At 38.9% G+C, this 27656-nt stretch overlaps 1 protein-coding gene across 1 annotated transcript in view; it reads right to left on the reverse strand.

Annotated features, from left to right (window-relative positions):
• Positions 1 to 27656, reverse strand: part of LOC126175576 (fatty acid synthase-like) — a 218957-nt gene that overhangs the window by 85046 nt on the left and 106255 nt on the right. The window contains exons 13-15 of the mRNA XM_049922434.1: positions 6522 to 6701; positions 6172 to 6370; positions 2434 to 2617 (exon numbers count right to left, since the gene is read on the reverse strand). Of these exons, the coding sequence (XP_049778391.1) occupies positions 2434 to 2617; positions 6172 to 6370; positions 6522 to 6701 (563 nt within the window). The remainder of the gene's footprint in view (positions 1 to 2433; positions 2618 to 6171; positions 6371 to 6521; positions 6702 to 27656) is intronic.

Below are 27656 nucleotides of genomic sequence, written 5' to 3' on the forward strand. Positions count from 1 at the left end.
ATCTCAGATTGACAAAGAGTCATCTGATTCACTGGTTCAAGCCATCCACTTGGCTCCAAACCAGAGCACTCCAATCAGTTCTGGGAATGATGCTGCAAAATGCTATCTCTGCTTCCACATTAAATGCAGGGCTAGCTGCCTTCACCAGAGCAGCCAGCCACCTGTAGGAACTGAGGATGGTAGGCTTCACTAAAGCTGACAAGAGCCATGTTTGCAGTTGGATGCAGCCAGTGCACTAAACTGTTAGAGCCTGCTTCACATTTCGGGTGTGACCTCCACCCCCCTTCCAGAAAGCAAAGACAGGCCTTCATTACCAACCTGTCCACTATTTCCCTAGGGAGCTCCAACACCTGCCTAATGTTAGGGCTCCCAGTGACAAAAACCCCTACCTTTGCGTTGGTTCAGATCTTTCGGGAAGATTACGCCCAGTCCCAATGAACAAATTGTCCCACACTGGCTCACATGTGCTTTCAGCAGAAATAAATCAAACCATGTTTTAAGGCTAAAGGGGACAGCTCTGTGGCCATTATACACTTTTGCCATCCACCTGGTGATTTGTGACCCAGCCACTTCTTCCCACTCATTGTCAGGTGAGTGCCAACTAGCCAGGATGACTGAATTTGAAGGTGCTGCAACATCAGGGCAGCACCCAGAAGCCTGTAAACTTCCATCAACACAGCTTACAGCTGTTTACAGACAGCAACCAATTCCTCTTGCATCCATAAACAACAGCTGCAGCCCTACCCGCCTTTAATCAATGTTCATCTGTACTGTAAGGAATATAACACTAACCCAAGTAGTCACGGGATGCAATCTAAATACTGCTGCTATCCTACTTCTAGTTTTTATTACATTCCAAAGTCACCTCATATAATGGAAATGCACTAAAATGGAAGCAAAAACTTAAAATAAATTAGTACATTAAAAGACACAAATACCATTCATTTCTTCACAGAAGAATGGAGAATAAAAACTAAACTAAAACATGTCCATAAACAGAAACTGCTGCTGCTCCCAGCACAACCACTCAACTGTATGACAGCAACAACACTGAGTAAGCCACTGTATGCAACTATCATAAGAATTAATGATCTGAGGCACCACAGGACACAACACACAATATCTATACCAACATAGTGAGTGCAGTATCATGGTGATTTTAGGACCCAAGATAAACCACTTATTCACACAACACCACATGCAAATATTTAAGCAATACAGTGCCTAGCTGTGAGAAATGAGCAAAAGTTTTTCAATGAATGACTGATATTTCCCTGACCTGCAAATTCACATGATATATTGCTAACTGAACATGTCTGCAATATTTCTGGTCAAAAAGTTGTTTTCCATGATCCTCTGACAACTCCCATCTATCAACAAAACTCACATGCAAATTTTGTAAAAGGAGATTCCTCAGTAACATTTGTAAGTCATGTTTGATTCTTTGTCCAGATTCCAGCATATGGAAGCTCCATGTTATGCAAAATCCTCACTACTGGCTGTTGTGTATAATTCTGCCTTATTAAATATATTCCGAGAATCAGCTAGGATCGAACCCCAAACCTTCAGATTTGTAGTGTGGCATTTACCCACTATACCATGAAACTGCAAGTCTGCAAATACTCAGGTGACAGAAATATGTCAAGTGGCATGGTTATTCTTGTGATGCAAAATATTAAGCATGAGGGTAGCTAAGTAACCAACTTTTTAAATATTTGCAGTGTGAATCTTGTCCATGTCATGACCTATTATACAACTGAATTATTAACTTGACTGACCTGGTACTTATAATGTTTCAGGTTGAATTAAATGATAATTGCTTCAAGCTTTTATTAGCTGCACTTAAGAATTTTATCATTTGGTACTGTGGAAAATTATCTACAGGGGGAAAAATTCTGAGTGACACTGAAGTGAAATTATAGTAAGAAGTACGAGCAAGATGACATATCATATTTTTTAGTCAGTAATATTTCAAGCACTTTTTTGTGACATGACAACTGCTTCAATGTTTTTAATGACTTTCTAAAACTAACACATGTCTATGAAATAAAATTACATTCTTCATCTTAAATTAGTGTAATATGTTTAGTAACAAGAAATTAAGGAAACTTACTTTTTTATTAACTGTCACAAAGTCAATCATACATACATTTCAGTGATTCAGCATTACAAAAAGACAAGATTAAGATGTGAAGCACATGTTAAAAAAATGAGAGTTGGCAGGATACCAACACAGGAGACAAGAGGCAATAGGCCTAGTGCAAGACTGTGAGATAGACAGATTGTTGGAGTAAAGCAATGTGTGAAGAAGAGAGGGGCTATAGATGATGATAATGATGTTGATGATGGTGAGTGTGACAAAGTGATGGTTCAACTAAACAATTTTAGTACAAAACTGTGAACAAAGTTTAAGTGAAGAATAACAAAACTCACCTGAAGGCATCTTCTGCTTGATTTCTTGAAAATACTTTCCTGGGCAGAGGTTTTACAACACCTGTCCTTAACCCTTCCTCCATCAACTTCTTCAGCTGATAAATTTCATCATCATGATGAGATCCAAAGAGTAGATCCAGACGAACTCCATGAAAAGAAATATTTTTCAGGAACACACCAAGACCTACAAAAGAGTCACTAACTTAATTTAAGAAATTAGCAACCAACTTAGTTTTTATAGGCAAAAATATGTGATAGAACCACATTTATACTGCTAAAAGAACTCTCTGGGTCAGTGGTTTTTAGCTGTTAGCATAACTGACTTCTGCCATTAAGGTGCAAGATTTGATTTGTTAATTTTTTATTATGATTATAAATAAAAATCACATACTGTAGTGGCTAACTGCAAGTGATAAAAGTCAGAATGCAAAATATTATGAGTTTCATTGTGGTGGGGAAATTTTTAATAGAGTTACAGGCTTATTTTAAATGTACTGAGGGTTAGTGAAGTGAAATGAAAAAGAATGTGAATATTTACATTCATGTGATTACAAGCTGTAGTGTGGTTCATGAACAATAGCTGTTCATGCAGGTCGCCGGCCGCGGTGGTCTAGTGGTTCTGGCGCTGCAGTCCGGAGCCGCGGGACTGCTACGGTCGCAGGTTCGAATCCTGCCTCGGGCATGGGTGTGTGTGATGTCCTTAGGTTAGTTAGGTTTAAGTAGTTCTAAGTTCTAGGGGACTTATGACCTAAGATGTTGAGTCCCATAGTGCTCAGAGCCATTTGTTCATGCAGGTCAAGATATAGAGTGGGATTGCAGTACTGCTAGTTCTAAGCGACAGTTGTGGTACGTGCATACTCGTGTTTTGCACTTGAAGGCAGCATGTTTCCTGCAAATTATGTCTCTTGCTTGATTATGTAGAATTTGCCACTTACCACCACCATCAGGAATGACAACTCACACCAAATGAAATGAAAATTCACTCAATAACTCATTATGATCACTTTGCCTACAACATTCACAGCAGAATGCTCAGAACACTATCAAATACTCATAGGTTGTCTCAGAATGAATGATGCAGGTGCACAGAACAAGCCTAAAACGGACCACCACTGTTCGTGACTCCAATGACGTAGGTGCATAGAACAAGCCTACACTGGACCATCATTGTTTGTGACTCAATCAAATTACTAGTGAATGGTGTAACACTTGCTGGTATCATTATGCATAAGAGAAAGGGTCACACAGTGAGTTACTATGACAAATAAAGTCTTGTCATTTCCTTCCTAAAACTGAAATAGTTGTACACAAAAACACTGGTTAGAAATTGAATTACTATACACAAAAACTGGTTGTACACAAAAACATTGGCTAGGAATTGAATTACAGGTAGGTGTTGAGGTGTCATCCAAAGAGTGGGATGCAAAAGCGAGGTTCGAGGTTGGCACCTTGCATCGAAACCACAGAAGAGACTAGTCGCTGCATGCCAAACCAACAAATGAGCAACATCTGCACAGTCATGCCTCCTAGAGCTTCTCTTCACCACTGCAACAGCGCGTCTACGTACGGCTGAGCAGAGAAGTGCTTGGCCCAGTTCACAGTCAACAATCAAGATGACAGCGTCATCTTAGAATGGCCACAAGTGTATTAAATGCCTTGAGCAGAACATTAATGTGAATATTATGTTGCTTAGTCGTCAAGTGAAGCATCTTCAAAATTTGCCTGTATAATGCGATACCTTAGTATCCAGAGGCAGTTCTAAATACTCAGAACATTCTTGAGGAAATGGACTGTACAAAGTTCAGTCAATATTCATATCTATGTTGTAGTAAAGTGACCTTTTATAAATTGTAATTCCACTCAATCTCCTTCCAGAGCATACCAAAGAACCTGCTGTGCTGGTAAGTGTATTTTCATGAAGCACTGCCAAATTTCATATGAAAAGAGAGCACTTTTGTAAAATCAGTGAATGGAATAAACTGGTGAGGCAAATGGATGTTATGTCTCTTTCATATGATCTCCATCATAAGGCATGAAGTGAGGTACTCAAGCTCTAGTGAAGGATATGGTTGAGTTTGACAAGGCCTGGATAAATATTACGTGATAGGAAAGCACTGGTTATCAATTGATGGAATCTATGTAATAAGAAGAATAAATTAATGATGAATGGCAACGAATTTATTACTTTTGAATACATTATGGGAGAGGCAGTGATCAATGTCTTACAAATATTCGGTATTAAAAACAGTCTTGATCACGATTTATTTATCAAGGTGACTGGTTTCGACCACTACTGTGGTCATCTTCAGACCATTGAGTAGGAACCTCTTTCTGTTGGAGAATCACTCCTCTAGTGATTCTCCAACAGAAAGATGTTCCTACTCAATGGTTTGAAGATGACCACAGTAGTGGTCGAAACTGGTCACCTTGATAAATAAAGCGTGATCAAGACTGTTTTTAATAGTAAATGAATTTATTGGCATCATGGGAAGGAATGGTATGGGCAATCTATTTGTAGATTGTTCAACAGCATTTGTTATGCCACAGAAGTATTTGATTATGTTGAATAATTGAGGAGAAAAGTAGATTAAGTACAGACAGATGGATAATCAATCACAACAGACCATGTGATTTATATATGGAGAAAATAAAGAAAACTGTACCTGTTATAAAAATGGCAAGATGGGGCAAAAAGCTGTAAGACAAGGCTGTAACTCAATCTCACCGATGTTCAGCTTGCATGTTGGAAAGACACAAAAAGAAGTGAAAGCAAAGTTCAAAGGAATAGTGCAAGGGCAATATTTACCAGTATTAAGGTCCATTTATAATTTAGCTCTTCTGCAACTAAGAAAGGAGGAAGATTGAAATGAGCACTTAAATGAAATGGGCAGTACTTCTAAACTCAGATTAAAAAGTAAGAGAACAAAGACACAAATGACACAGCAGTATGAAAGTTAGTTGCAAAACATCAAAACTGAGGATGATACAGTAGAATAAATCAGTTAATTTTCCTATCTACAAAACAGGAAGGATGTCATAAATATAACAATGCAAGAACAAAAACATTCCTTATAATAATCAAGTCTGTGGTATGAAACAGTGGCTTACAATCAGGCAAATAAATCTCTGAGACGATATACAGCACTGTGCAAAAGTAAAATATATTTGGGGAGTCAAACAGAAAAAGAGGAAGCTTGAAGTACTGGGTGATCAAAAAGTCAGTATAAATTTGAAAACTTAATAAACCATGGAATAATGTAGATAGAGAGGTAAAAATTGACACACATGCTTGAAATGACATGGGGTTTTATTAGAACAAAAAAAAAACACCCCATATTGCTAGTCGCGTGAAAGATCTGTTGCGCACGTCGTTTGGTGATGATCGTATGCTCAGCCACCACTTAACACAGAATTTGAAACAAGTTAAAAGCATGAAAAGATTTTTAAAAAGTAAACGTAATATTCAAGCTCCTTTGGGCACTGAAATTATTACAGACAAAGCATTAATTCATATAGAAAATCCTGGGATTGTAAATAGTTACAGTAAACAAGCATTATTTCATACACAGGTCTGTCTCCTACAAAATCAGTAGTTCATGTAAAATTCAAAAACTTTAATCGTGAAATTTGTTGAGTTTTAAGTATTACAATGAAACTGGTCAACACTTCCTTCTCACAGAATGTGTAAGTGTGAGATCTTATTGTGCATTTATTTTAATGAACAGACCCAAATTTTACCTAGCTGTTTGTCGGTATACAGATCATACTGTCCAATTTCTATGAAACATCCATATTCAGCAACACATCGAACTGAGGCTTGTAGCTTATCTCCAGAAAGAGAATTGAGAACAAGGTCCACCCCTCTTCCTTGAGTTTGGCGCAGAATATGTTGTTCAAAGCTCGTATCTCTTGAATTTGCAAAGTTGCATTCCTTTAGCTGGAATTAAAAACAGAAAACAAAGTCGCAGTAGCTCAAGCATCTCTTAAGAGTTACTTTCACTTATAGACAAAAAATAATTGATTCATCAGTGCAATAACTTTATCACTCAAGTCTTGTTTATAGTGCATAAACTGAATATTGCTCTTACCTGTGGGAATATTGAACGAAGTGTTTGTTTTTTATGGTGGTTGCTAACTGTAGTATATACAGTGCAATTCATGTGCAGTGCAATTGAGATAGCTGCTTGTCCCACACCACCACTTCCTGCATGAATCAGAACAGTCTCACCATGTTTCAATCTTCCTCTTATGATAAGAGCATAATATGCCTGAAATAATAAAAAAAATGCTATGCTTGAGTCATACATGTATAAACCAAGAGAAAGTTACAAAGAAAGGTGCATATTGTAATGGTAGTTTCATAAATATTAATGTTTTTTATTGTTCTTGCTTTGTTGCTTTGCACTATGACCTTGCTGACTGACATGAGGAAGACGTCTGTCCTATAATATTTACTGTAACTTCAAATAAAGTTCTACATTGATTGCGTTAGTAATTTTTTGCTTTGGCTACTTACTTTCTGTTCTTTGAATGTGTGCATTTATTTTCTGTGAGTCAAGAAACAGATTTAAAATAAGCAGAGCAAGGAGAGAATAAATGTACAATCCATTTCTAATCTATTAATGTAATTTGGTAATTGAAATATGACCCCACACTCATTTTATGTTACCCAAGAGTCAATAATCAACATATTTTTCAATATGGACTGGAAGGATGCTCACAGTATATATGGAATAAATTTTATACCTGTACCATTGTCACAGGCTGTCTCAAAAACTGAGTCCTAAAAAATATAGCCCATGTTTGTAGATTAAACATTCCTCAGCCATGGATTACATGATGAATGACCATCTGTTCTCAAACCACCACTTCATTTCTTGATTGCTTTATTGTTCCTAATGATCACTCTTATAAACCTCTGAGTATATTAATTAAACAATGGAAAACTCAGAATGGAATAATAAGAATCTTATGAAAAGGTTAGATTGTAGTGTAGGTGTTGAGTCGCAGATAGGCACAACAGAAAGACTGCTAAACAAGTACGCTTTCAGCCAAAGGGCCTTCTTCTGAAGTAGGCAACACACATACACACACACACACACACACACACACACACACACACACACACACACACACACACACACACACACACGAGAACTATCTCTGGCCTCTTTAGGCCAGACTGCCAGCAACTGTGCATCATGGGAGAAGCATACTGGGTGGTAGGGGTAAGGAGGCTAGGGGTATGGGGGAGGCGGAGCAGGAGGGGAAGGGATAGCATTGAGGAGTGGAGGATGGTAAAGTGCTGCTTATGGAAGCATACAGGGATGAAATTGGGAGAGGGTAGGGCATCTAGGTGCATTCAGGAGGTTAGATGGCGAAAGGGAGGGGGGAGATGAAAGGGGGGAAGGCAGGAAGGGAGTGGAAAAGGTGAGAAGTAGAAAGACTGTGGGTGGATTGGTGTTTGTGGAATAGAAGGCTGTGTAGTGCTGTAGTGGGATAAAGGAAGGGGATAGTTGAGTGAAGGATAGCGACTAACGAAGTTTGAGAAGTTATGGGAATGTAGGATATATTGCAGGGAGAATTTCCACATGTGAAATTGTGAAAAGGTGGTGTCGGTAGGAAGGATCCAGATGGCACAGACTCTGAAGCAGTCACTGAAGCGAAGAACATTGTGGTGGGTAGCATGCTAGCAACTGGGTGGTCCAGCTGGTTCTTGGCCACAGTTTGTTGTTGGCCATTCATGCGGACAGACAGATTGTTGGTTGTCATGCTCATGTAGAATGCAGCACACTGGTTGTAGCTTAGTTTGCAAATCACATGACTGCTTTCACAGATAGCCCTGGCTTTGATGGGATAGATAATGTTTGTGACTGGTCTGAGTAGGTGATGGTGGGACGATGTATGGGACAGGTCTATCATCTAGGCCTATAACAGGGATATGAGCAATGAGGCAAGGGATTGGAATAGGGGTTGAGTACGGATGGACAAAGATATTGTGTCGGTTCAGTGGGCAGTGGAATACCACTGTGGAAGAGGGTGGGACATTCCTCATTTCAGGGCATGATGACAAGTTGTTAAAACCCTGGCAGAGAATATGATTCAGTTGCTCCAGTCCTGGGTGGTATGACTCATAACAGAAAAGCTCCTGTGTGCCCTCTGTGGCCAGACTTTGGGAGGTGGTGGATGCATGGAGAAATGCAGCATGGGAGATACGTTTCTGCACACAGTTGGCAGGATAATTTCCATCTGCAAATGCATCAGTGAGACCCTTGGTATGTGGGAAAGGGGCTGCTCATCACTACAGATGTCATGATCACAGGTGGATACTCAGTATTTAGGGACTTCTTGGTAAGAAATGGATGGCAACTGTCAAAGTGGAGGTATTTCTTGTGGTTAGTGGATTTGATGTGGATGAAGGTACTCATGTACTCATCACTGAGGTAGAGGTCAATGTCAAGGAAAGTGATTAGTTGCATTGAGGAGGACCTGGTGAAGTGAATGGGGGAGTAGGTGTTGAGGGTTTGCATGAATGTGCATAGGGTGTCATCACCCTCAATCCAGATCACAAAGACATTATCAAACTGAACCAGGTGAGGGGCTTTGGATTCTGGGTGGTTAGGAATGATTCCTCTAGATGGCCCTCGAATAGGTTTGCAGAGGATGGTGCCATGGAGGTGCCCAGTGCTGTACATTATGTCATGTCAAGTAGTAAGACTGGGTACTTTGTTAATTTATACTAGCAGTGGTACTGCTCCAATTCTGCAGTATCGATTCAGCAGGATGGGTGGTGAGAGTCTCACTTTGTTTGTATCTGATTCAGTGGCTGTTCTCAGTTGTCAATCCTAATTTATGTAAGTACTGGATGGACTATGTTTAAGGTTACATTTTCAAAGTCACATGAATCTTTGGACTTATCACTCTTTAAGATTAATGCTAGACCCAATAGCATAGTACCAGTAAGGTATCAGTTTTGGAATCTTGCAAGGCTGAAGTGAGGATGCAGCAGCCACATGTGTTATGTGTAGAAATGTTAGTCATTTGGTTCACAATTGTTTAGGATCTAGATGGGCAATAATACATGGGATGAAGCAGTTTATAAGAGTTTTTGAGTACTGAGTGCATTAGTTAGATAATTGTGTTTCTGATATTGAACTAGGTGTAATGTATGCAAAATGGTAGAAACACATGCTGCTACCACTGAAGTGCCTTATGCTGCTCTAACACAGTAAATGTGAGTGCTAACAGAGGAAAATATTTGCCAAAAGCAGCAGCATGAGGAGCTCCTTCATAGATTGAGGCTTTGGAAGCTTTTCAGGTACAGTCACAGTCTGGGCCAGGGGAAAATGAGGCAGAGTTGGGAATGGGTTCCTCTTCTTTTGACTTATCTGTAGCCACACTTATCAATCCCTTTTCATGTAAAATAAGCAGAATATATGTCAATATTTATTAATGATAAGGCAGCTATCACTTTAATGAGCATTTGGTCAGCTGAAGTAATGCTTCATGTAGCTAACTTACATTTAATAGGGGAAGCAAAGGCAGATGTGTTATATCATGAGACCCTCAGTAAAGCACAGTCATTTCAGCAGTGTTTGTTGGACTATGCCAGCATAACAAAAAAACAAAATGTCATATGGTTTTTTTCATGAGAAGCTCCACACTTTGACTTTGAAATACAATGAATCAGTGGAAATATTTTCAGACAGGATTCAGAAAGTCAATGTGCTGACATATGTGCCTACCCAGGATGCAGAGTCCAATAAGGTATTACTGCAGGGAGTAAAAAACAGAGCATCACATATTTTCTTGCTGGGAATACTCATAGAAATTGCACCAAGATTTCACATTGAGAATACAAATGATTTAACAGCAGCTCTTAGAACAGAAGCACAATGAGAGGAGACAGATTTTATCACAAAACAACAGATGGATCACCATTCATTCCCTCCAGAGGTCAAATGTTACAGGTTTGGGCATAAGAGCTGTACACAGAGACAGGTTAGGCAACTAGAGTGTTATTCATGTGGGGAAATGGTTCACAAGCATCAGATTTTTGGAAGAGGAAGAATAGGAAACATTTTCAGGAGAGGCAGCTATTAAACTCAAACAGAAATGCTTCTACTGCTGGAAAGCAGTCATGATAGACAATAACACTCCACACATTAATGGACAGACAGAATGCTACTTAGTTGGCTTAGTGAGTGGTGTGGCACAGAGGTTTCTTGTCAACATGGGGGAGCATGTGTCCATATCAGCCTGGATCTGGTGAGCAGGAGGAGACTTGGCGCACCATAATATAAGTTACATGGAGTCAGCAATAACAGTGTAGAGTCATTGGTTACAACAGTACTGGATTTTACTATTGGGAAAACTAAGTGTATGGAGCAAATGAAATTTTGCCAAATGTGGGTGAAGGATATTCAGTGATTCTTGTGCTATATTTTCTTTAAGAATTGCATGCTAGGACTGATTTCGGCAATGCATATATGGTTCCAGTTAGCATAGATAAATCTGACAGAGATGATGTTAGCATGTCAAAAGGTATACTGACAACCTCTCTGGAAGTATTAGAGGAAGAAGCCTTTGATAGGTTGAGTCTGGGTATAAGCCATAAGCAAATTGTCAATACAACAGCATTATGCGAGAAGGTGGGTTACTCAAAACGCACTAATCACACAGCTTTGAAGAAATAGCGACTTGTTTTGTACAAATGGGTGCTTACCAGCAACTCCCTTAACTGAGCACCATATACATAAAGGGGATAGTGCACAGATTTATAGGAAATGGTATCGCATAGTGAGATATATACAGCATTTAATGGAGAAGTGCACTGAACAGCAACTATGAGATGGGATCATAGAACTTAGTGACAGCTTGTGGAGCAAAAATTTAGTTATTGAGCCTAAAAAATCATTAGCTGTAAAGAAGAATTATAGGTTTTGCTGTGATTATTGGCTTCTGAATGCAGAGACTGTTGGAGATGTTTGTCCGATCTCTAGTATTATGGAGCCCTTGGGTAATTTGGATCAGTGTTGTTACTTTACTATAATGCATCTCAAAAGCAGTTATCATCAGTTACAAATAGTGCCCTAGGGGTTGGCTAAAGAAAGCATTTATGGCACCATGTGAACATTATCGGTATTAGTGGATGCCATTTGGTTTACAAAGCCACATGTTACTTTTTTGTGGTTACTGGATGGAGTTTAAAGAGGGATGAAGCCAGAGTTGTATGGGTTATTTAGATGATATAATAATTTTTCAAAAGAGCATGTGAGATTATTGGAGGATGCTTTTAATAGTTTGCAGTCAGCATATCTGATGCTGAGCATGTTCAAGTGCCATTGTGCTCAAACTCGAGTTAACTATCTGGGACACATAATTAGTGTAAATGGTGTGGTGTGCAGGCACTTTCTTGTCTTACAGAACGATTCAAAATTTTCCACCTCGTATGAACAATCAAACAGATACAGCATTTTGTCAGTTTGTGTAACTACTACTATGAATTCATAAGAGATATTGCACAAATAGCTGAATCTTTGAACAGATTACTTAAAAGGGTGTAAAGTTTCAGTGGACGTAATGTGTGACAGCTAGCACTTTAGAAATTAAAGGAGGCATTGATTTTGGATTCGGTACTGATTTTTCTCAGTTTTGAAAAAGAGTTCATCCTCTCATTGATGCTTCTGATGAAGTAGTTGGCTTTATTTTTGGTCAGATGGTTAATGGAAAAAAGCATCTGATAGGATACGCTCCATATACACACTAGGATGCTATGTCTACTGTAAACCAAAGCATACAGAATTATATTTCTATTCTCCAGCTGTCATGTCATCTCACAATGTGAAGGTATCCTATGCGCACTAGTGCACAGGCTTCACAGAATCTCTGAACAAGAGTGTTTAGTAATTTTCTGGAAGGGCTGGGACTACAACTGCCAGATACAGTGTACCTTAAAGCCATAAAAGTCTAGGCCATAGCTTGAACAGACAAAAGAGAAATCTACTGTAATGGTGTTTGCTCAGGAAATATAATGTAAATTGTGTATAGTGCCTGCTACCCAGTACAAATGAATTGTTGGGATCTGTTAAGGGTAACCTATAACTCTTTAATCTACAAGTTTGCTACATCCTTTGCAATATGAGAAAATGTAGATAGCCCAGATTACCTGTATGCTACAGGAAAGAAGTGTCGAGCCTAAGGGTCGAATGAATGCAGAGCAACACATAAGTACAAAGTCAGCTTTCCTAGAACACTATATCTCCAAAGCATACATCATGAATCAAGCCACCAAATTCTGGTAATACATCATAAAAATATCTGTAGAGATACAACTACACAATGAACATTTACATAAAGACAACATTTACATAAAGAGACCAGTTTCCAATTGACTAAGGCGTGGCATCCAGCTCTGAGAGTGCTCAAAACACTGTGGTAGTCAGTGGGAAGATCTGCTTGATCATGCCAGCTGGATATCTAAGACACCTGCGACTGGCAGTTATGGCACAGGCTCCAAGGACCAATGATTGTATCCTAACAGTGTACCTCTCCTTCCAATTCATCAGTGGAGCCATTTCTGAGCACTTTAGGCTTGGGATTGACAGCAAGACAGAGTTCAGTTCAATATCAATTTTCAGATGGCAAAAAAAAAGCTCTTCGATGTGTAGTGGGTTTATCTCCCAGGGATACATGCAGGGAACATTTCAAAAAACTTAACATCATGACAGTTCCTTGTTTGTACATCTATTATTGCTTACTACACGTAAAAGAAAACATAGCTCAATATCCCCTTAGGTCATCTGTCCACACCCACAATACAAGATGAAACCACACAATTGATCTGCCATACTCTAGACTGTCTAAGGTACATAATAGTTATCAATATGTAGGCCTCGAACTGTTTAATATGCTCCCTAAAATTGTACAAACAGTATCTAAAAGTAAATTTAAGACAACATTGGGTCAATGGCTCAAATGTAAAGCATTTTACTCAGTTGATGAATTTAAAGATTGTAATATGGAAGATTTGCTGTTTTAACATAGAGAAAGGTACCTCTGCCCGTAGTAGGACCTAAATTTGTATCAATAGCTTAGGATAATGACATAGTGTTATCAACATGTATATGATAATGACATAGTGTCATCAACATGAATACTCCCTGCTTAATATAAATCTTTCCTTTTTATTGTAAAATTAATAATATATAAAATTCCAAATGTGTGCTATTGTACTACACTAAATTTCACATGATTTATATATACATTGTTATGAGAATATAACCATCTTTATACTGTAATTGAACTTATTGACGAAGCCCATTGTATAAGAAAATACTGAACGGCTAATAAAGATTCTTATTCTTATTCTTATTCAGTGGAAGATGATCAGTCATCAGGACTGTTGCTAAAATAATGCACCAACTTGGTGAAGTCACAGTCCAGAATCATCATATACTTAGAAAATCTTAAAATCACAAGAATGAAAATTATTCTCAGCTGTTAAACTTGCAATCTTCTACAGAGTTGCCATTAATTGGCACAAAGATGGTGACAATCCTGTGGTATTGGCATATCTCAAATAATGGCCTCAGAACTAATGAGTGCACTGGTCATGACTCGTATCAGATTAAAAACATACGAAAATGATGTCTTAGACAAGATTGTGATTCCTTTTATGTGATGGTTCACTAGTATTGACTTCAGTTTTAAGAAGAGCAGTGTATTATGTTTGAAAACAATAATTTACTTTACATACTTCACATTCTATTATTTTATCTCTTTTAAATGACAATATCATTTACAAAGTTTTAGCACTAGTGATGATATGCATGTACAAAAGTAATTTGTTTCCCATGTTGGGGATTCTATTGTTGTTATCTCATTTAAAGTAATCATACAAAAGGTCTGCAAGAAATTGAGGATTTCATAACCACTTTTCCAATGAGCAACCAATATTACTCAGCAGGGTATGTGATTTTCTTTTTGTACATCATAGTACATCTTTCAACTTATATTTTTCATCAAAATTTAAAAGTGATGAACAGTGACATCTTTTAAGTATGAATGTTGTTTTCTTAAACTGTCATCAATTGCAAGTAGAAAAGAGTATTTATATTTTCCTGTATGGGTGGTGGTATTTCTAGTGCATGATGTCTTCATATTCAGTTTAACTCCAGCCACCCAGGAGAGAGCAGCAGTGGCAGTTGTTTATGTTAGACACAGTGTTTAGTTTAGTTCTTTTCTCATGATCTTCTATCAATAAGTGAATATTGTCTGTGATTTTATCTATGTTGATTACTGATTACTCTCTTTGTCAGAAAAGTTCCAAGACAGGTTTTAAAAAAATATAAAATTGCACTTACCAAGTAATGATCCTAACTCCTATCAAAGTGGTCCCCTTGGCTATCTATGCACAGTTGCTAATGTTTCTTGAGGTCTTGGAAGCAAGCAGGGAAATTTTCAGCTGTGATGCTTGTAAGCTCATTTGTCATAGCCCGTTGGATGTCTGAGATATCTTGATGAAGCTTTCCTTTAAGTCACCTTTTCATGTGCAAAAACATGAAAAATTCACAAGTCAAGATGCCAGGCAAACATGACGGATGTGGGATGGCAATAACAGAATTTCTGATCGGGTACTTGGTAACACATAAGGCAGTATGGGGTGCTGCATTGTCATGCAGTAAGAACCAGTCATGAGGATGTCACAAATCAGGGAGGCAACATTGAATTGCTTGTCACAAACATTTCAAGATTTCGACGAAAATTTTTGGTTCACTGTTTGACCTGGAAGATCATGCTCATGATGAATTAATCCTTTACTATCAAAGAACGTAATAAACATTTTCTTTGTTCTTGAAGGTTGTTATTTGACTTTCTTCAAGGCTTGTGATCCAGGTTCCTGCCATTCAGCATTCATGTGAGGGTCATACTGGTAGCACCAACTTTCACCCCCAGCAATAATCTTTGGTAGTAATATGGGATCACTTCTGGCTCCATCCAGTGGTTCAGCAGAAATTCTTATCTTTCCTCATTCCCTTCATCTGTTGGTATCTGAGGGATGGGCTTTGCATCAAGTTTCTTTTTCCCTAAGTCTTTGTGTAAAATCTTATGACAAAATCATGATTCAAATTAAGTTCTTCTGATATTGGATGCACAGTTATGTCTATATCTACAGGGATACTCTGTGAATGATTCTTAAGTGCCTGGCGACGGTTCATTGAACCACCCTCACAACAATACTCTATCATTTCTCTGCTGAACTGAGTGCAGAAGAAACGAATATCTATATATTTCTGTGCAAGCTCTGATTTTCATTATTTTATTGTGATGATCATTTCCCCAAATGTAGGTTGGCATCAACAAAATATTTTTGCATTCAGAGGTGAAAGTTGGTGGGTGAAATTTTGTGAGAAGATCCTGCTACAATGAGAAATGCCTTTACTTTATTATGTCCACATCAAATCCTGTATCATGACCATGACACTCTCTTCCCATTTCTCAATGTTACAAAATGTGCTGCTCTTCTTTGAAATTTCTCCATGTACTCCATCTTATCTTATCTGGTAAGGATACCACACCAGTACCCCCAAAGAGGACAGACAAGTGTAGTGTAGACATCTCTTTAGTAGATCTGTTAAATAGCACTCTCTTTAGTAGATCTGTTGCATATTCTAAGTGTTCTGCTAATAAAATGCAGTCTTTAGTTTGCCTTCCCCACAACATTTTCTATGTATTCTTCCCAATTTAAGTTTCATAATTGTAACTCCTAGGTATTGAGTTGAATTTACAACCTGTAGATTTGATTGATGTATCAAGAAACTGAAGTTTAACAGTTTCGTTTTAGTACTCTTGTGTGGTCTTCTTGCAATAACTTCCTTACAAGCTACACATTTGCATCGGTTTGTGCTGTACATGGGTGACTAGTTTTGGGATTGTCTTGCACTGATTTTCTGCCTTCATGAAACCTTTTGTGCCACTTGAAAACATGACTTCTTGGAAGTGCCTTGCCTGCATATGCTTGCTTAATCAATGTTCACATTTCAGTAGGGGTTTTCCTGAGCACAATACAGAACTTAATTTCGCTCTTTGCTCACAATCAGCATTTTTTGTGTCACTGTAACTAATGCATTGAATCCAAACATTGTGCTGCTAAACACAGGACTGTCACCTACTAAGTTCACATGGAAACACGGGCACAGTCATTTCAATCAACATTTGCTCCTTTTTAGTATTGTAAACTCACAAAAAAAGACCTGTCTTGGAAATTTTTCTGACAAGGAAAATATTTACATTTTTAAGAGCTTGTGTGTGTGTGTGTGTGTGTGTGTGTGTGTGTGTGTGTGTGTGTGTTTGTGTGTTTCTTTGTCATTAGCTTTTGTGTGAGGTGACTTTACAGTGAAAAGTAACTGTTGATACATCTATTCTTCAGCAGTGTGATTTATATTTGTTTTAAGAACTTGTGGATTTTGCAACCTTAGTGTATAGTGAGAAAGTTGCAATTGTATGCATCCCAAGTTCAGTAGCACTGAAGTCAGGTAATTTTATCTCTTGCTGAGATCTGTTTGTTCTTCCTCTATTACTCTTGAATGCTTTTTTGTATTCTTCGAGATTCTATACAGTTTTTAAGCAGTTCAGTGTGAATGGGGACTGTCTTTGTTGTGTGCGAACACAAGGACAATTGGCTGCTTTCCAGAAGCAGCTGGAAGCTGTATTGTCCAAGGTCACCAGGCTTCTCCCTACTGCACAAAGCTGTGCCAACATTGGGACACCAAAGGCAAGACCTACAAAACCTTTGGTGCCTTGAGATCTCTTGATTGCCATGTTGTCACTGTGTCTTCCATTACACAACATATGACTGGTCTGTTTTCACTTGAGAGTGAGTGGCAGGCAGTGGTATGTTTGCATATCTCTAGGCAGAGGGCAAATGTGGGAAGTGGCTGCACTGCTGGCTTCTTATGCCTCAACAACAGGTATGAGGCACTACTCAGAGTTGATAACATTTCTGAATCAGCATGGGTAGCTTCTCCTGTTGGGCCAGTGGCCAATTTTTCAGCCCAGTCCCAACAAGCTCAGAGGGTGAGTATGCTAGTCATTAGGAGCTCCAACGTTACATGGGTAACGAAGTCCCTCAGAGAAATAGCAGGCAGGTCAAGAAAGAATGGCGGTGTATGTGCAGTATGTTTGCAGGGAAGTCTCTTCCAAAATGTGGAGAAAGCTGTGCCAGTGGCTACTGCACACATTAGTTGCATAGTTGGAGCAGAGTGGAAGGTCTAAGCCAGAGGCTGAGACAATCCTGCAACAATATTGGATCCAAATTTCTTGGGCTCTATCAGGAGGAGAACTGTGTAGACTCCTCTCAGTAAGACAGGTGTGCACTACATGCAGGAAGCGGTTACTATTATAGTAGAGTGGCATGTGTGGCATGAACATGGGCTTTCTTTTTAGGTTAGGGGAACCAGCCTTTGGGATCAGAAATGAACTGCTTGCTGGATTATTCTCAGAGAATGTTAATTAGCAGAGATTGTAAATATAAAAGATTAATATGATATAAGTGAGCTGCAGGACCATCCAGAACTAGTATTGCTTATTAAAGATAATAACAACCAGACGTCATTACGAATGGAAAGCTGGTTGAAACCAGAAGTGAATAGCAATGAAATCCTAAAAGCAGATAGGAATGTACACTAAGGAGCCAGAGAAACTGGCACACCTGACTAATATCATGTAGGGCCCCCGGGAGCATGCAGAAGTGCTGCAACACAAGGTAAAATGAACTCAACTAATGTCTGAAGTAGTGCTGGAGGGAATTGACACTATGAATCCTGCAGGGCTGTCCATTAATCCATAAGAGTACGAGGGGTTGGAGATCTGATGTTGCAAGGCACCCCAGATATCCTCAATAATGTTCATGTCTGGGAAGTCTGGTGGCCATCAGAAATGTTTAAACTCAGAAGAGTGCTCCTGGAGCCACTCTGTAGCAATTCTGGACGTGTGGGGTGTCACATTGTTCCGTCAGAATTGCACAACTCCATGAGAATGGACAATGGATAGGTGATCAGATAGGATGCTTATGTACATGTCATCTGTCACAGTCGTATCTAGACATATCAGGGGTCCCATATCACTTTAACTGCACATGCCCCACACATATTACACACCCTTCACCAACTAGAACAGTCCTCTGCTGACATGCAGAGTCCATGGATTCATGAGATTGTTTTCATACCCGTACACATCTATCTACTCGATACAATCTGAAATGAGACTTGTCTGACAAGGCAACATGTTTCCAGTCATTAACAGTCCAAAGTCAGTGTTGACGGGCCCAGGTGAGGCATAAATCTTTGTGTCATGCAGTCATCAAGGGTTCATGAGTGGGCCTTCGGCTTGGAAAGCCTATATCGATGATGTTTCATTGAATGGTTTGCAAGCTGACAGTTGTTGTTGGCCCAGCATTGAAATATGCAATTTGTGGAAAGGTTTGTGATGAAGCAAGCTGAGATATTTTTACTTCCCATCTTGTTTTGCCATCTGCCTCCTCAAATTTGTTTTTCACTTTTAACTAATTACCATTAACATACATGAGTGTAATCTGCATTTTCATCAAAGAGAAAGGTTGGCCCTCAGTTTTAAAGAATATAACACCAGATCTAATTTTGTGTATGTATTTTTTTATGTATGTAATTGATTTTCTAATTTATTTCAACTATTCCTAGTTAATACTTTCATTAAATGGCGAAATCAGTAATTGTTTCGTAACTTAAATTCTAGTGTTGACTTATAAAGTCTGTAATAATTATAAACATTTGGAGGAACAACTAACAGTATTCTTAAAGTATTTATTTGGTTCTATTTGAAAACACGTTAGCAAAACCAGCTGGAGGTTTGGCTGCAAGCTATTAATGAGGCTTATGGAAAGTGAAAACAATAGTGCACTGGCTATATATAACTGTGTATTATTGGGGGTTGTGAACAGTGAAAGTAAACTACTGTCAAACACAACTTTGCATCTGTTGGCTACATTATTTAAAGTAGTCAGTGTTGTACTTCCACTACCCATTTTTAAGCCAGTATCACAATGCAGTACGTCGACATCAAGAACAACACATGAAGAAATGAAGTAGGCGAACCGTCACAGGTTCCACTTCTGTCATGTTGAAAAATTCTCTTCAGTCATCATTGGTCCCGTTCTTGCAGGATCTTTTTCCGGCCACAGCGATGTCGGAGATTTGATGTTTTACAAGATTCCGATATTCAGGGTACACTCGTGAAATGGTCATAGGGGAAATTTCCCACTTCATTACTACCTCGCTGATGCTATATACCATCACTTGGGCGCTGTCTATAACACCACGTTCAAACTCACTTAAATCTTGATAACCTGCCATTGTAGCAGCAGTAACCAATTTAACAACTGCGCCAGACCCTTGTTGTCTTATATAGGCATTGGCAACTGCAGCACCATATTCTGCCTGTTCACATATCTCTGTATTTGAATATACATGCCTATTCCAGTTTCTTTGGCACTTCATTGTATATTAAAATGAGAGGTTAGATGCCAGTGATCATGGTGCATTTATTGCAGTAAAGAATTTTATAATATGTAGTGGAATTATGGATTCCAACTGTGAAATAATGTGGCTGAAGTTAAGCATAAAAGATGGGTCAAACATAGTAACTGGATGCTTTTAGAGACTGCCTGCATAATCAGCTGTAGTGGCAGAGTGCTTCAGTGAGAACATGCAGAATTCCATAAATAAGATTCCTGATCATGCTATTGTAAAAGAGGGAGTTTTCAATTTGCCAGCTTTGAAATGCAAAAATCACATGACAAAAACTAATTTTAGACACAGGGATTTGCCTCACATTGATCTGAATGTCTTGTCCAGAAATTATTTAAAGTGGATAGTTCAAGAACCACCTTGTGTGGATTTCATCTTAGACCTCCTATCAAGAAACATACCTGAACTTTTCAAATCAGTTAACACAGAGGAGGGCTTCAGTGATAAAAAGACTGTGATAGTATCAATGACACCATACATCGTAAGGACTCTTAAGAAAAGTAGGAAAATATTTTTGCTTGGCGAGAGTGGCAGGATACAAATTATGGAGAATATTTGAGTAGTCAAAATCAAATACTCAGTTCTGAGGAGGAAGATCTGGAGCACAAATGGATAAAATTGAAATCACCATTCAGTAGGCCTAGACAAGTAGTTCTAAGAAAGGCTTAAGGGGTGGATAAGATGCATGGGCTCTTAATAGCAATGTTGGAAAGTTGCTCTGTCAACAAAGAAAGCTTCATTACACATTTAAGAGAAGTCAAAACTTAGTTGACAAACAAACACTAAATGAGGTGAAAACGAGCATAAAAAGAGCAATGAGAGAAGCATTCAATGACTTTGAAAGTAAAATTTTGATAACTGATCTGACTGCAAACTCTAACAAATTTTGGTCATACACAAAATAAATGAGTATAAAACGGGGCTGAAATCATCTGATAATTCACTCAGTGACCATATTGGCATCAAACTGGAAGATGACAATGAGAAGGCTGAAATACAGGGTTTGGTCTTCCAAAATTGTTTCACTGTGGAAGATCATAATAGGGACAATCCTTTCATTCATTGCAAGGACATTGAAATGGCTGATGTTGGGATAAGTGACACCAGAATACAAACACAACCAGAATTGCTTAGCGAAAGAACAGCACCTGGATGATATGACATACCCATAAGATGGTACAGAGATTATGTGAAAGAATTTCCTCCCCTTCTAGCAAAAGTCTATAACAGGTCACTGAGCAACAAAGGGTACTAAGCAACTGGAAAAAAGTGCAGGTCAATCCTGTTTTCAAGACAAGCCTTAGGACAGATGCACATAATTATAGGCGTATACTAATGAAGTCAGTTAGATGTATAATTATGGAACATGTTTTGTGCTTATGTATTATGATATTTTTGGAGAAAGAAAATATCTTCTACAAAAATCAACAAGGCTTTCACAAACAGCAATATGGATTCAACAAACAGAGATCTTGTGAAACTCAGCTGAGATTCACAGCACTGTAGACATTGGCACTCTGGTTGATGCCATGTTTCTTGACTTCAGGAAGGCATTTGAGACAGTCCCACACTGTCATTTAGTCAAAAAATATGAGTGTAATGAGTATCAAGTCACATCTGTGACTAGAATCAAGATTTTACTGCAAAAGAACTCAATAGAAGATCTAGTGGATAACACCAGAACCTCCAAGAGACTGTTTTAAAATGATGCAGTTGTCTGTAAGAAGATGTTCTGAACTGCAGGAAGCTCTGCAGAGAATTAAGGAATTCTGCAGGACCTCACAGGTCAACCTAAACATAAATAAATGCAACATATTGTGCATACATGAGAAGAAATCCACTTCTGTACAATTACACTATCAGTGACAAGTTGCTGAAAACAATAACGAATATCTAGGAGTACCATCCAGAGCAGCTTAAAAAGGTGAGTTGACCACATGAAGGACTGTGATTCAAAGGAAGAACCTTAAGGAAATAAAGTTCATCCATGAAAGAAGTGACTTACAAAATACTTGTCTGACTGATTTGCAAGCATTGCTCATCAGTATGGAACCCTTTACCAGTTGTATTAACAGAAGAGACAGATAAGATCCTACAAAGAGCAGCGTATTTCATCATGCGATCATTTGGTCATCAAGAGAGTGTTATGGAGAGGAGATTCTCAACCTACTCCAGTAGTAGATATTACAATAGAGGGAATGTACATCACAGCGGGTTTTACTACTGAAATTCTGAGAGTATGTTCCGGGAAGAATCAGATAAAATATTAGTTCCTCCAATGTATGGTAAAATGACTACAATGAAAAATTCAAGAAATTAGAGCTAATATAAAGGTTTGCTGACAATCATTCTTCTCACATGCCAATTCGCAAATGGAACAGGAAAGAGGGGATCAGATAGTGCTGCCAGAAGTCCTCACAAACAAATGGCTTGCAGAGTTTTGACGCAGATGTAGGGTACTACTGCACACACATGGGAAAAACATGGATCTAGTATGCCACACAGCATACAACACAACTCACAACATTGCTCCCTCTCCTGGGGAAACAGTGGCCCATTTTCATAGTTCTCACTGGAGTCAACTACAGCACCTGGAGCTAGATCTTGTTATTGGTCCTTTGTATGGCAGTGCTGACGAATCCTCATATTCTGGTCATATTGTCTCATCCTCTTCATTATGATGACAATCAAAGATAGCCCCTCCCATCAAAACTTCGTGATTGCCATCACAGTCTTCAGTTTGCTTGAATGAGAAGCCCTCACAATGATCGGCACCTCAGGATGGTAGTAGGGCTTCATGTGGAGGACATTGGATGATGTCTCTGTGCTTTTATATTTTCGATGAATGATCACCATCCTCAACTTTCTATTGATAACTGTCAGTCAAGGAATAATACAAAATGATCCAAAGTAGCATTTTAGTAAATTTTCTGACAGTTCCACTTTCCACACAGAAACAAAAACCCATAAAAAGCTTCTCAGGCTGTGTCTCACTGGCTGGTGCTTGCTCTAATAGCAATCTCTATCTTTCTCCTGGGTGTCAACTGGGAGCCAGCTGTCTTGCTTCTTTGGTCCTAGTGATGAGGTGCTTCACATAGCTATTCAGAGTAATGTCCAGCTCAAAAAGGAATAGTATATCCATTGTCATTTCAGCCTAGCAACCGTGGAGCAGAAAGAATGGTGTGAGGCCTGTAGTGTATTTCTTTGCTTGTTGTATGTAAATGTCATGACAAGCAATATTGTATCCCAATGTCTCAGTTAGACATTGTCCTATCTAGAAAGCATATCTAACAATATCTTATCAAAGCATTCTGTGTGGCCACAATCTGTGGGTGGTAAGCATTATCAACCTGTATGTGATGTTGCAATGTGACATTACCTCTGATGCCAGTTTCGATTGGCAAACTTTTCCGTGATCAGAGATCACCCCATCAGGTGCTTTATGCTTCAAAATGATGTCTTCTACAAGAACTTGGCAATTTATGGAGCTTTAGCAGTTGGCACAATTTTGATGATAGAACAGCAAGTGAGGTTCACGTTCTTTGACTTTGGGATCCCAGCCAAAAGGTCAACTCCAGTTCACTGGCATGGTGCTGTTGCATGTGGAAATGGTATTAGATGTCCCAGAGGTAAATATAACACATGCTTCTCACACTGACATTCCTTACAGTGGCTCACATAGTGTCTAACAGATTGATAAAGTCCTCACCAATGGTACATGTGTTTGATTGTGTCTAGAGTCTTTACGAATCCCATGTTAACAGATGTTGGAGCATCATGGAAAAACTTCAGTATAACTGGCCATAGAGGAGTCCAGATGATGAGCAATCATTTCCAAATCACTGAATAATGGTTCCTCTTACATAAGGCTATGTTTATTAATGGAATTCTCCTTTTGGTTGGTTCCTAATTCTTCAAAGCTTCTATGGAGTGCACTGTGTTCAGTTGCAGTGTCATTTAATTCAGGGATGATGGAGGTTCATATTCTGCCACACAATTTCTTGAAAGTCAGCCAGCATCCTTGTGTAGGCATCCAATTTTGTACGCCACTGTGAAGTTGTATACCTGAAGCCTTAGTGCCCATCTTGCCAGTCAACTCAATGGATCCTTCAGGCTAGACAGCTAGCACAGAGAATGGTGGTCCATCACAACAGTGAATGGTTTTTCAAATAAATATAGCCAGGACTTGTTGATGGCCAAAACAACTGCAGGGTACTTTTTTTAAATTATGGAGTAGTTCTGCTCAGACTTGCAGAGTACTCTGGAAGCACAGGCCATCACCATTTCAGTATCTTCTGAATTTGAACTAGAAGTGTACCTACGCTGTAACCGCTAGCATCAAAGTGAAGTTTTGTCTTGACACTCTTATTATACAATGCAAGGACTGGAATATATGTTAGTGTCTCCTTAATAACAAGGAAAGACCTCCCCTTCACCTTGTTCCACAAAAATGTGGCATATCCCTGTAGCAGTTCTTGCACAAATCCTAGTGTCCTCCCCAAAAATGAAAATCTTCATCATCATAACACAAAACAGAAAACTGACTTTTTCATGCATCAAATAAAGACCTGTTTGTACCGAAAAGGAACATTACACCATGGTAAAGTTATTTACAATAGATTTCCAACAGAAATTACAATAATAAATGGTTTAAAAAATTTGAAGCAGCATTAAAGGAATGTCAATTAATGTATTCCTTTCATAGTCTGGAAGAGTTCCTCCAAAATCTTTGAGAGCCTGAGAAAGTTAATGGTAAGTGTATAAGTCACATTCCTTATCACTTCCAAAAATACTGTGTAGATGCCTATCTACTTGTAGCATGTACAGACTGTAATCATTAATATTAATTAATTCATATTTTCAGTTGTAATTTTCTAGATGAAGAGGTTTAATTATAAGCCAAAGCTGACAAAAATTGTATTCATTAATACTCAGAAAACATAATGTAAACATGAAGATACATTTGCACTGACCTGTTCAGTACTAGATGTGCTGTGCTCCGCATGCAAGATTTACTGGACCAAGTAATAAATACAAATACAAGAGCTGTGCCTTGGTACATAAATCCCTTATGAATCACCAGCAGTACAAGTACAGTCTACAAAAGTTTCTCACATTGTGAATGTGTTGAGGAGTCAGAAAATCTGAGAGTGCTCTTATTTTCTCTGATCCTGAATAGACCCCATCTCCATTCACTATATTATGTTTGACAAAATGATAATCTTATCCCATGCATCTGCCGACTGGTTATCTGTCTCAAAGAAATAAATGAGATCAGAATGTGCAACCACTTCAACTGGTATAGCCACTATACCCGTAATGGTGCATGCAAATGGGCTTCAATGCTGAAAAGCTACAGAGAAATAACCTGAGTCATCTTCTGTCTAATGAAATCAGCATTGCTACAAATGTTCTCCACTCATAAACATCACCTTAACCTCTGGTAGGATATGGGAGTTCCATGATTTTGTGACATCTCCATAACATAATTCAGCCAACTAAATAATGTATCATAAGGTTACAGATAACTTCCAATGATGATGACAGAGGAAGTTATTGAAAGAGTGAGATTAGATACAAATCTGATGTGACAAGAAACCCACACTCATTTCTTCACATATCACCAACATATTGAAAGAAACATGAGAGCTAACAAAATGTTGACACCAGGATTTCTTCTTCAAAGGCCTCCATAAACATTTTTTCAACGTCTGAACTCATTCCACCATTACATTAGATTCATAAAGGAGACAGAAGAAAACCAACCTCTGTTTTTTGAAGTGCTCATCAAGTGAAGTCCACATAGCACACTAGGACACAGTTTTTACTGTAAACCAATGCATACAGAGTTATACTTCTATGTCTCCAGCAGTCATGTCCTCTCACAATGTGAAGTGATCCTAAGCACTCTAGGATTCACAAATCTCTGAACAAGAGTTATTAGCAATTTCCTGAAAGGGTTGTTACAACAACTGTCAGATACAGTGCCCCTCAAAGCTATGAAAGTCTGAGCCACAGCTTGCACAGGAAAAGGAAAAGCCTGTTGCAATGGTGCTTACCCCTTATGAGGAAAACACATCAGTGATATCTGGGAGAACATTCTGGAAATATAGTGTAAAGCACCAGCCAAGACAAAAGCCTTGTAGGATTCTGTTAAGGATAACCTATAACTCTGGAAACCAGGAGTCTTCTGCATTGTTTGACAATATAAGAAAATGTAGACAGCTCTGACTGTGTGGATGCCCACGAGAGATTTGTGGAGCCCGATGGTCACATGAATAAAGAGTATGAGTATAAAGTCAGCTTTCCTGGAGAACTACATCTCCAAAAGATATATCATGAATTAAGATGGCATCAATCTGTTACAATCAGCCATCACATTCTGGTTCTTCATCTTGAAAATATCTGTAAAAATCCAGGTATGAAATGAACTTTTAAATAAAGACAGCAGTTTATAATTAAGTAATGCTTTGTATAAGGGGCATTCAAAAAGAAACAAGCCAGGGCATAATTACAGAAACCAGTACCTGTATGTTAGAAGTATTGACCATGGCTGTTGAAACACTTGTCCCACTGTGACACAAGGTGGTGGATGGCTGTCTCATAAAATTGCCGGGACTGCGATGTTAACCAGTTCCGCACGTATAGCTGGACGTTGTCATCCAAAGTGAGTGCAGAAAAGGTTATCCTGATGTTCTTCTTCGACCAAGATGGCCCCCTTCTGATTCACTTCCTGCAGCAAAGGGCAACAGTGAAAGCCCAGCATTACTCGCAAACCTTGACCACCCTTCGCCAAGTGATCAAATCAAAAGGACCATTACCACCCATGGTGTCATTCTGCACCATGACAATGCAAAGCCTCATACAGTCAATACAGTTGCAGCACTCCTGAAGAAATTCAAATGGGAGGTTCTCAGCCACCCTCCATGCAGTCCAGACCTCTTTCCCTGTGATTACGCCATTTTTGGTCCCCTAAAAAGGATCTGAGGGGCAAATGATTCACCTCAAACGACGATGTCCAGCTATATGTGCAGAACTGGTTAACATCGCAGCCCCAGGAATTTTATGAGACAGCCATTAATCAGCTTTTGTCACAGTGGGACAGGTATTTCAAAAGCCAGCATCAATACTTCTAACATACAGGTATTGATTTCTGTAATTATGCCTCTGGCTTGTTTCTTTTTGAACACCCCTTATATCCATCCTTGAGTGAGCCCAAAAAACAACGCTAGGCAATGGGAAGTTTTGCTTGCATCATGCTGCCTGAAGAACTAAGACTTCAGCATAGTCACAGCTCCCACACTCCAGCAGTGTTGTGAGTTCGGTAGTTGTGGCATAGTATCTGAGGACCATTGTCATGGGTTTTGTAGTTGTGGCACTGGATCTGAGGCACTGGATCTGACAGTGCACTTCTCCTTCCACTTCATTAGCACAGCCATGTCCAAGCATTGCAGGATTGATAGCAAGATGGCGGGAATGCACAAGACAGTGTGAAACGGAAGAAGATCAGTCAACAAAGTCACGTGGCTGTTTGTGTGTTTGTGTGTGTGTGTGTGTGTGTGTGTGTGTGTGTGTAGTGTGTAGTGTGTGTGTGTGTGTGTGTGTGTGTGTGTGTGTGTGTGTGTAAGTACAGTCTAACTTCGGCACAATTTCAGTGCA

The sequence above is a fragment of the Schistocerca cancellata genome, chromosome 3 (assembly GCF_023864275.1).
Source record: "Schistocerca cancellata isolate TAMUIC-IGC-003103 chromosome 3, iqSchCanc2.1, whole genome shotgun sequence".
Lineage (NCBI taxonomy): Eukaryota > Metazoa > Arthropoda > Insecta > Orthoptera > Acrididae > Schistocerca > Schistocerca cancellata.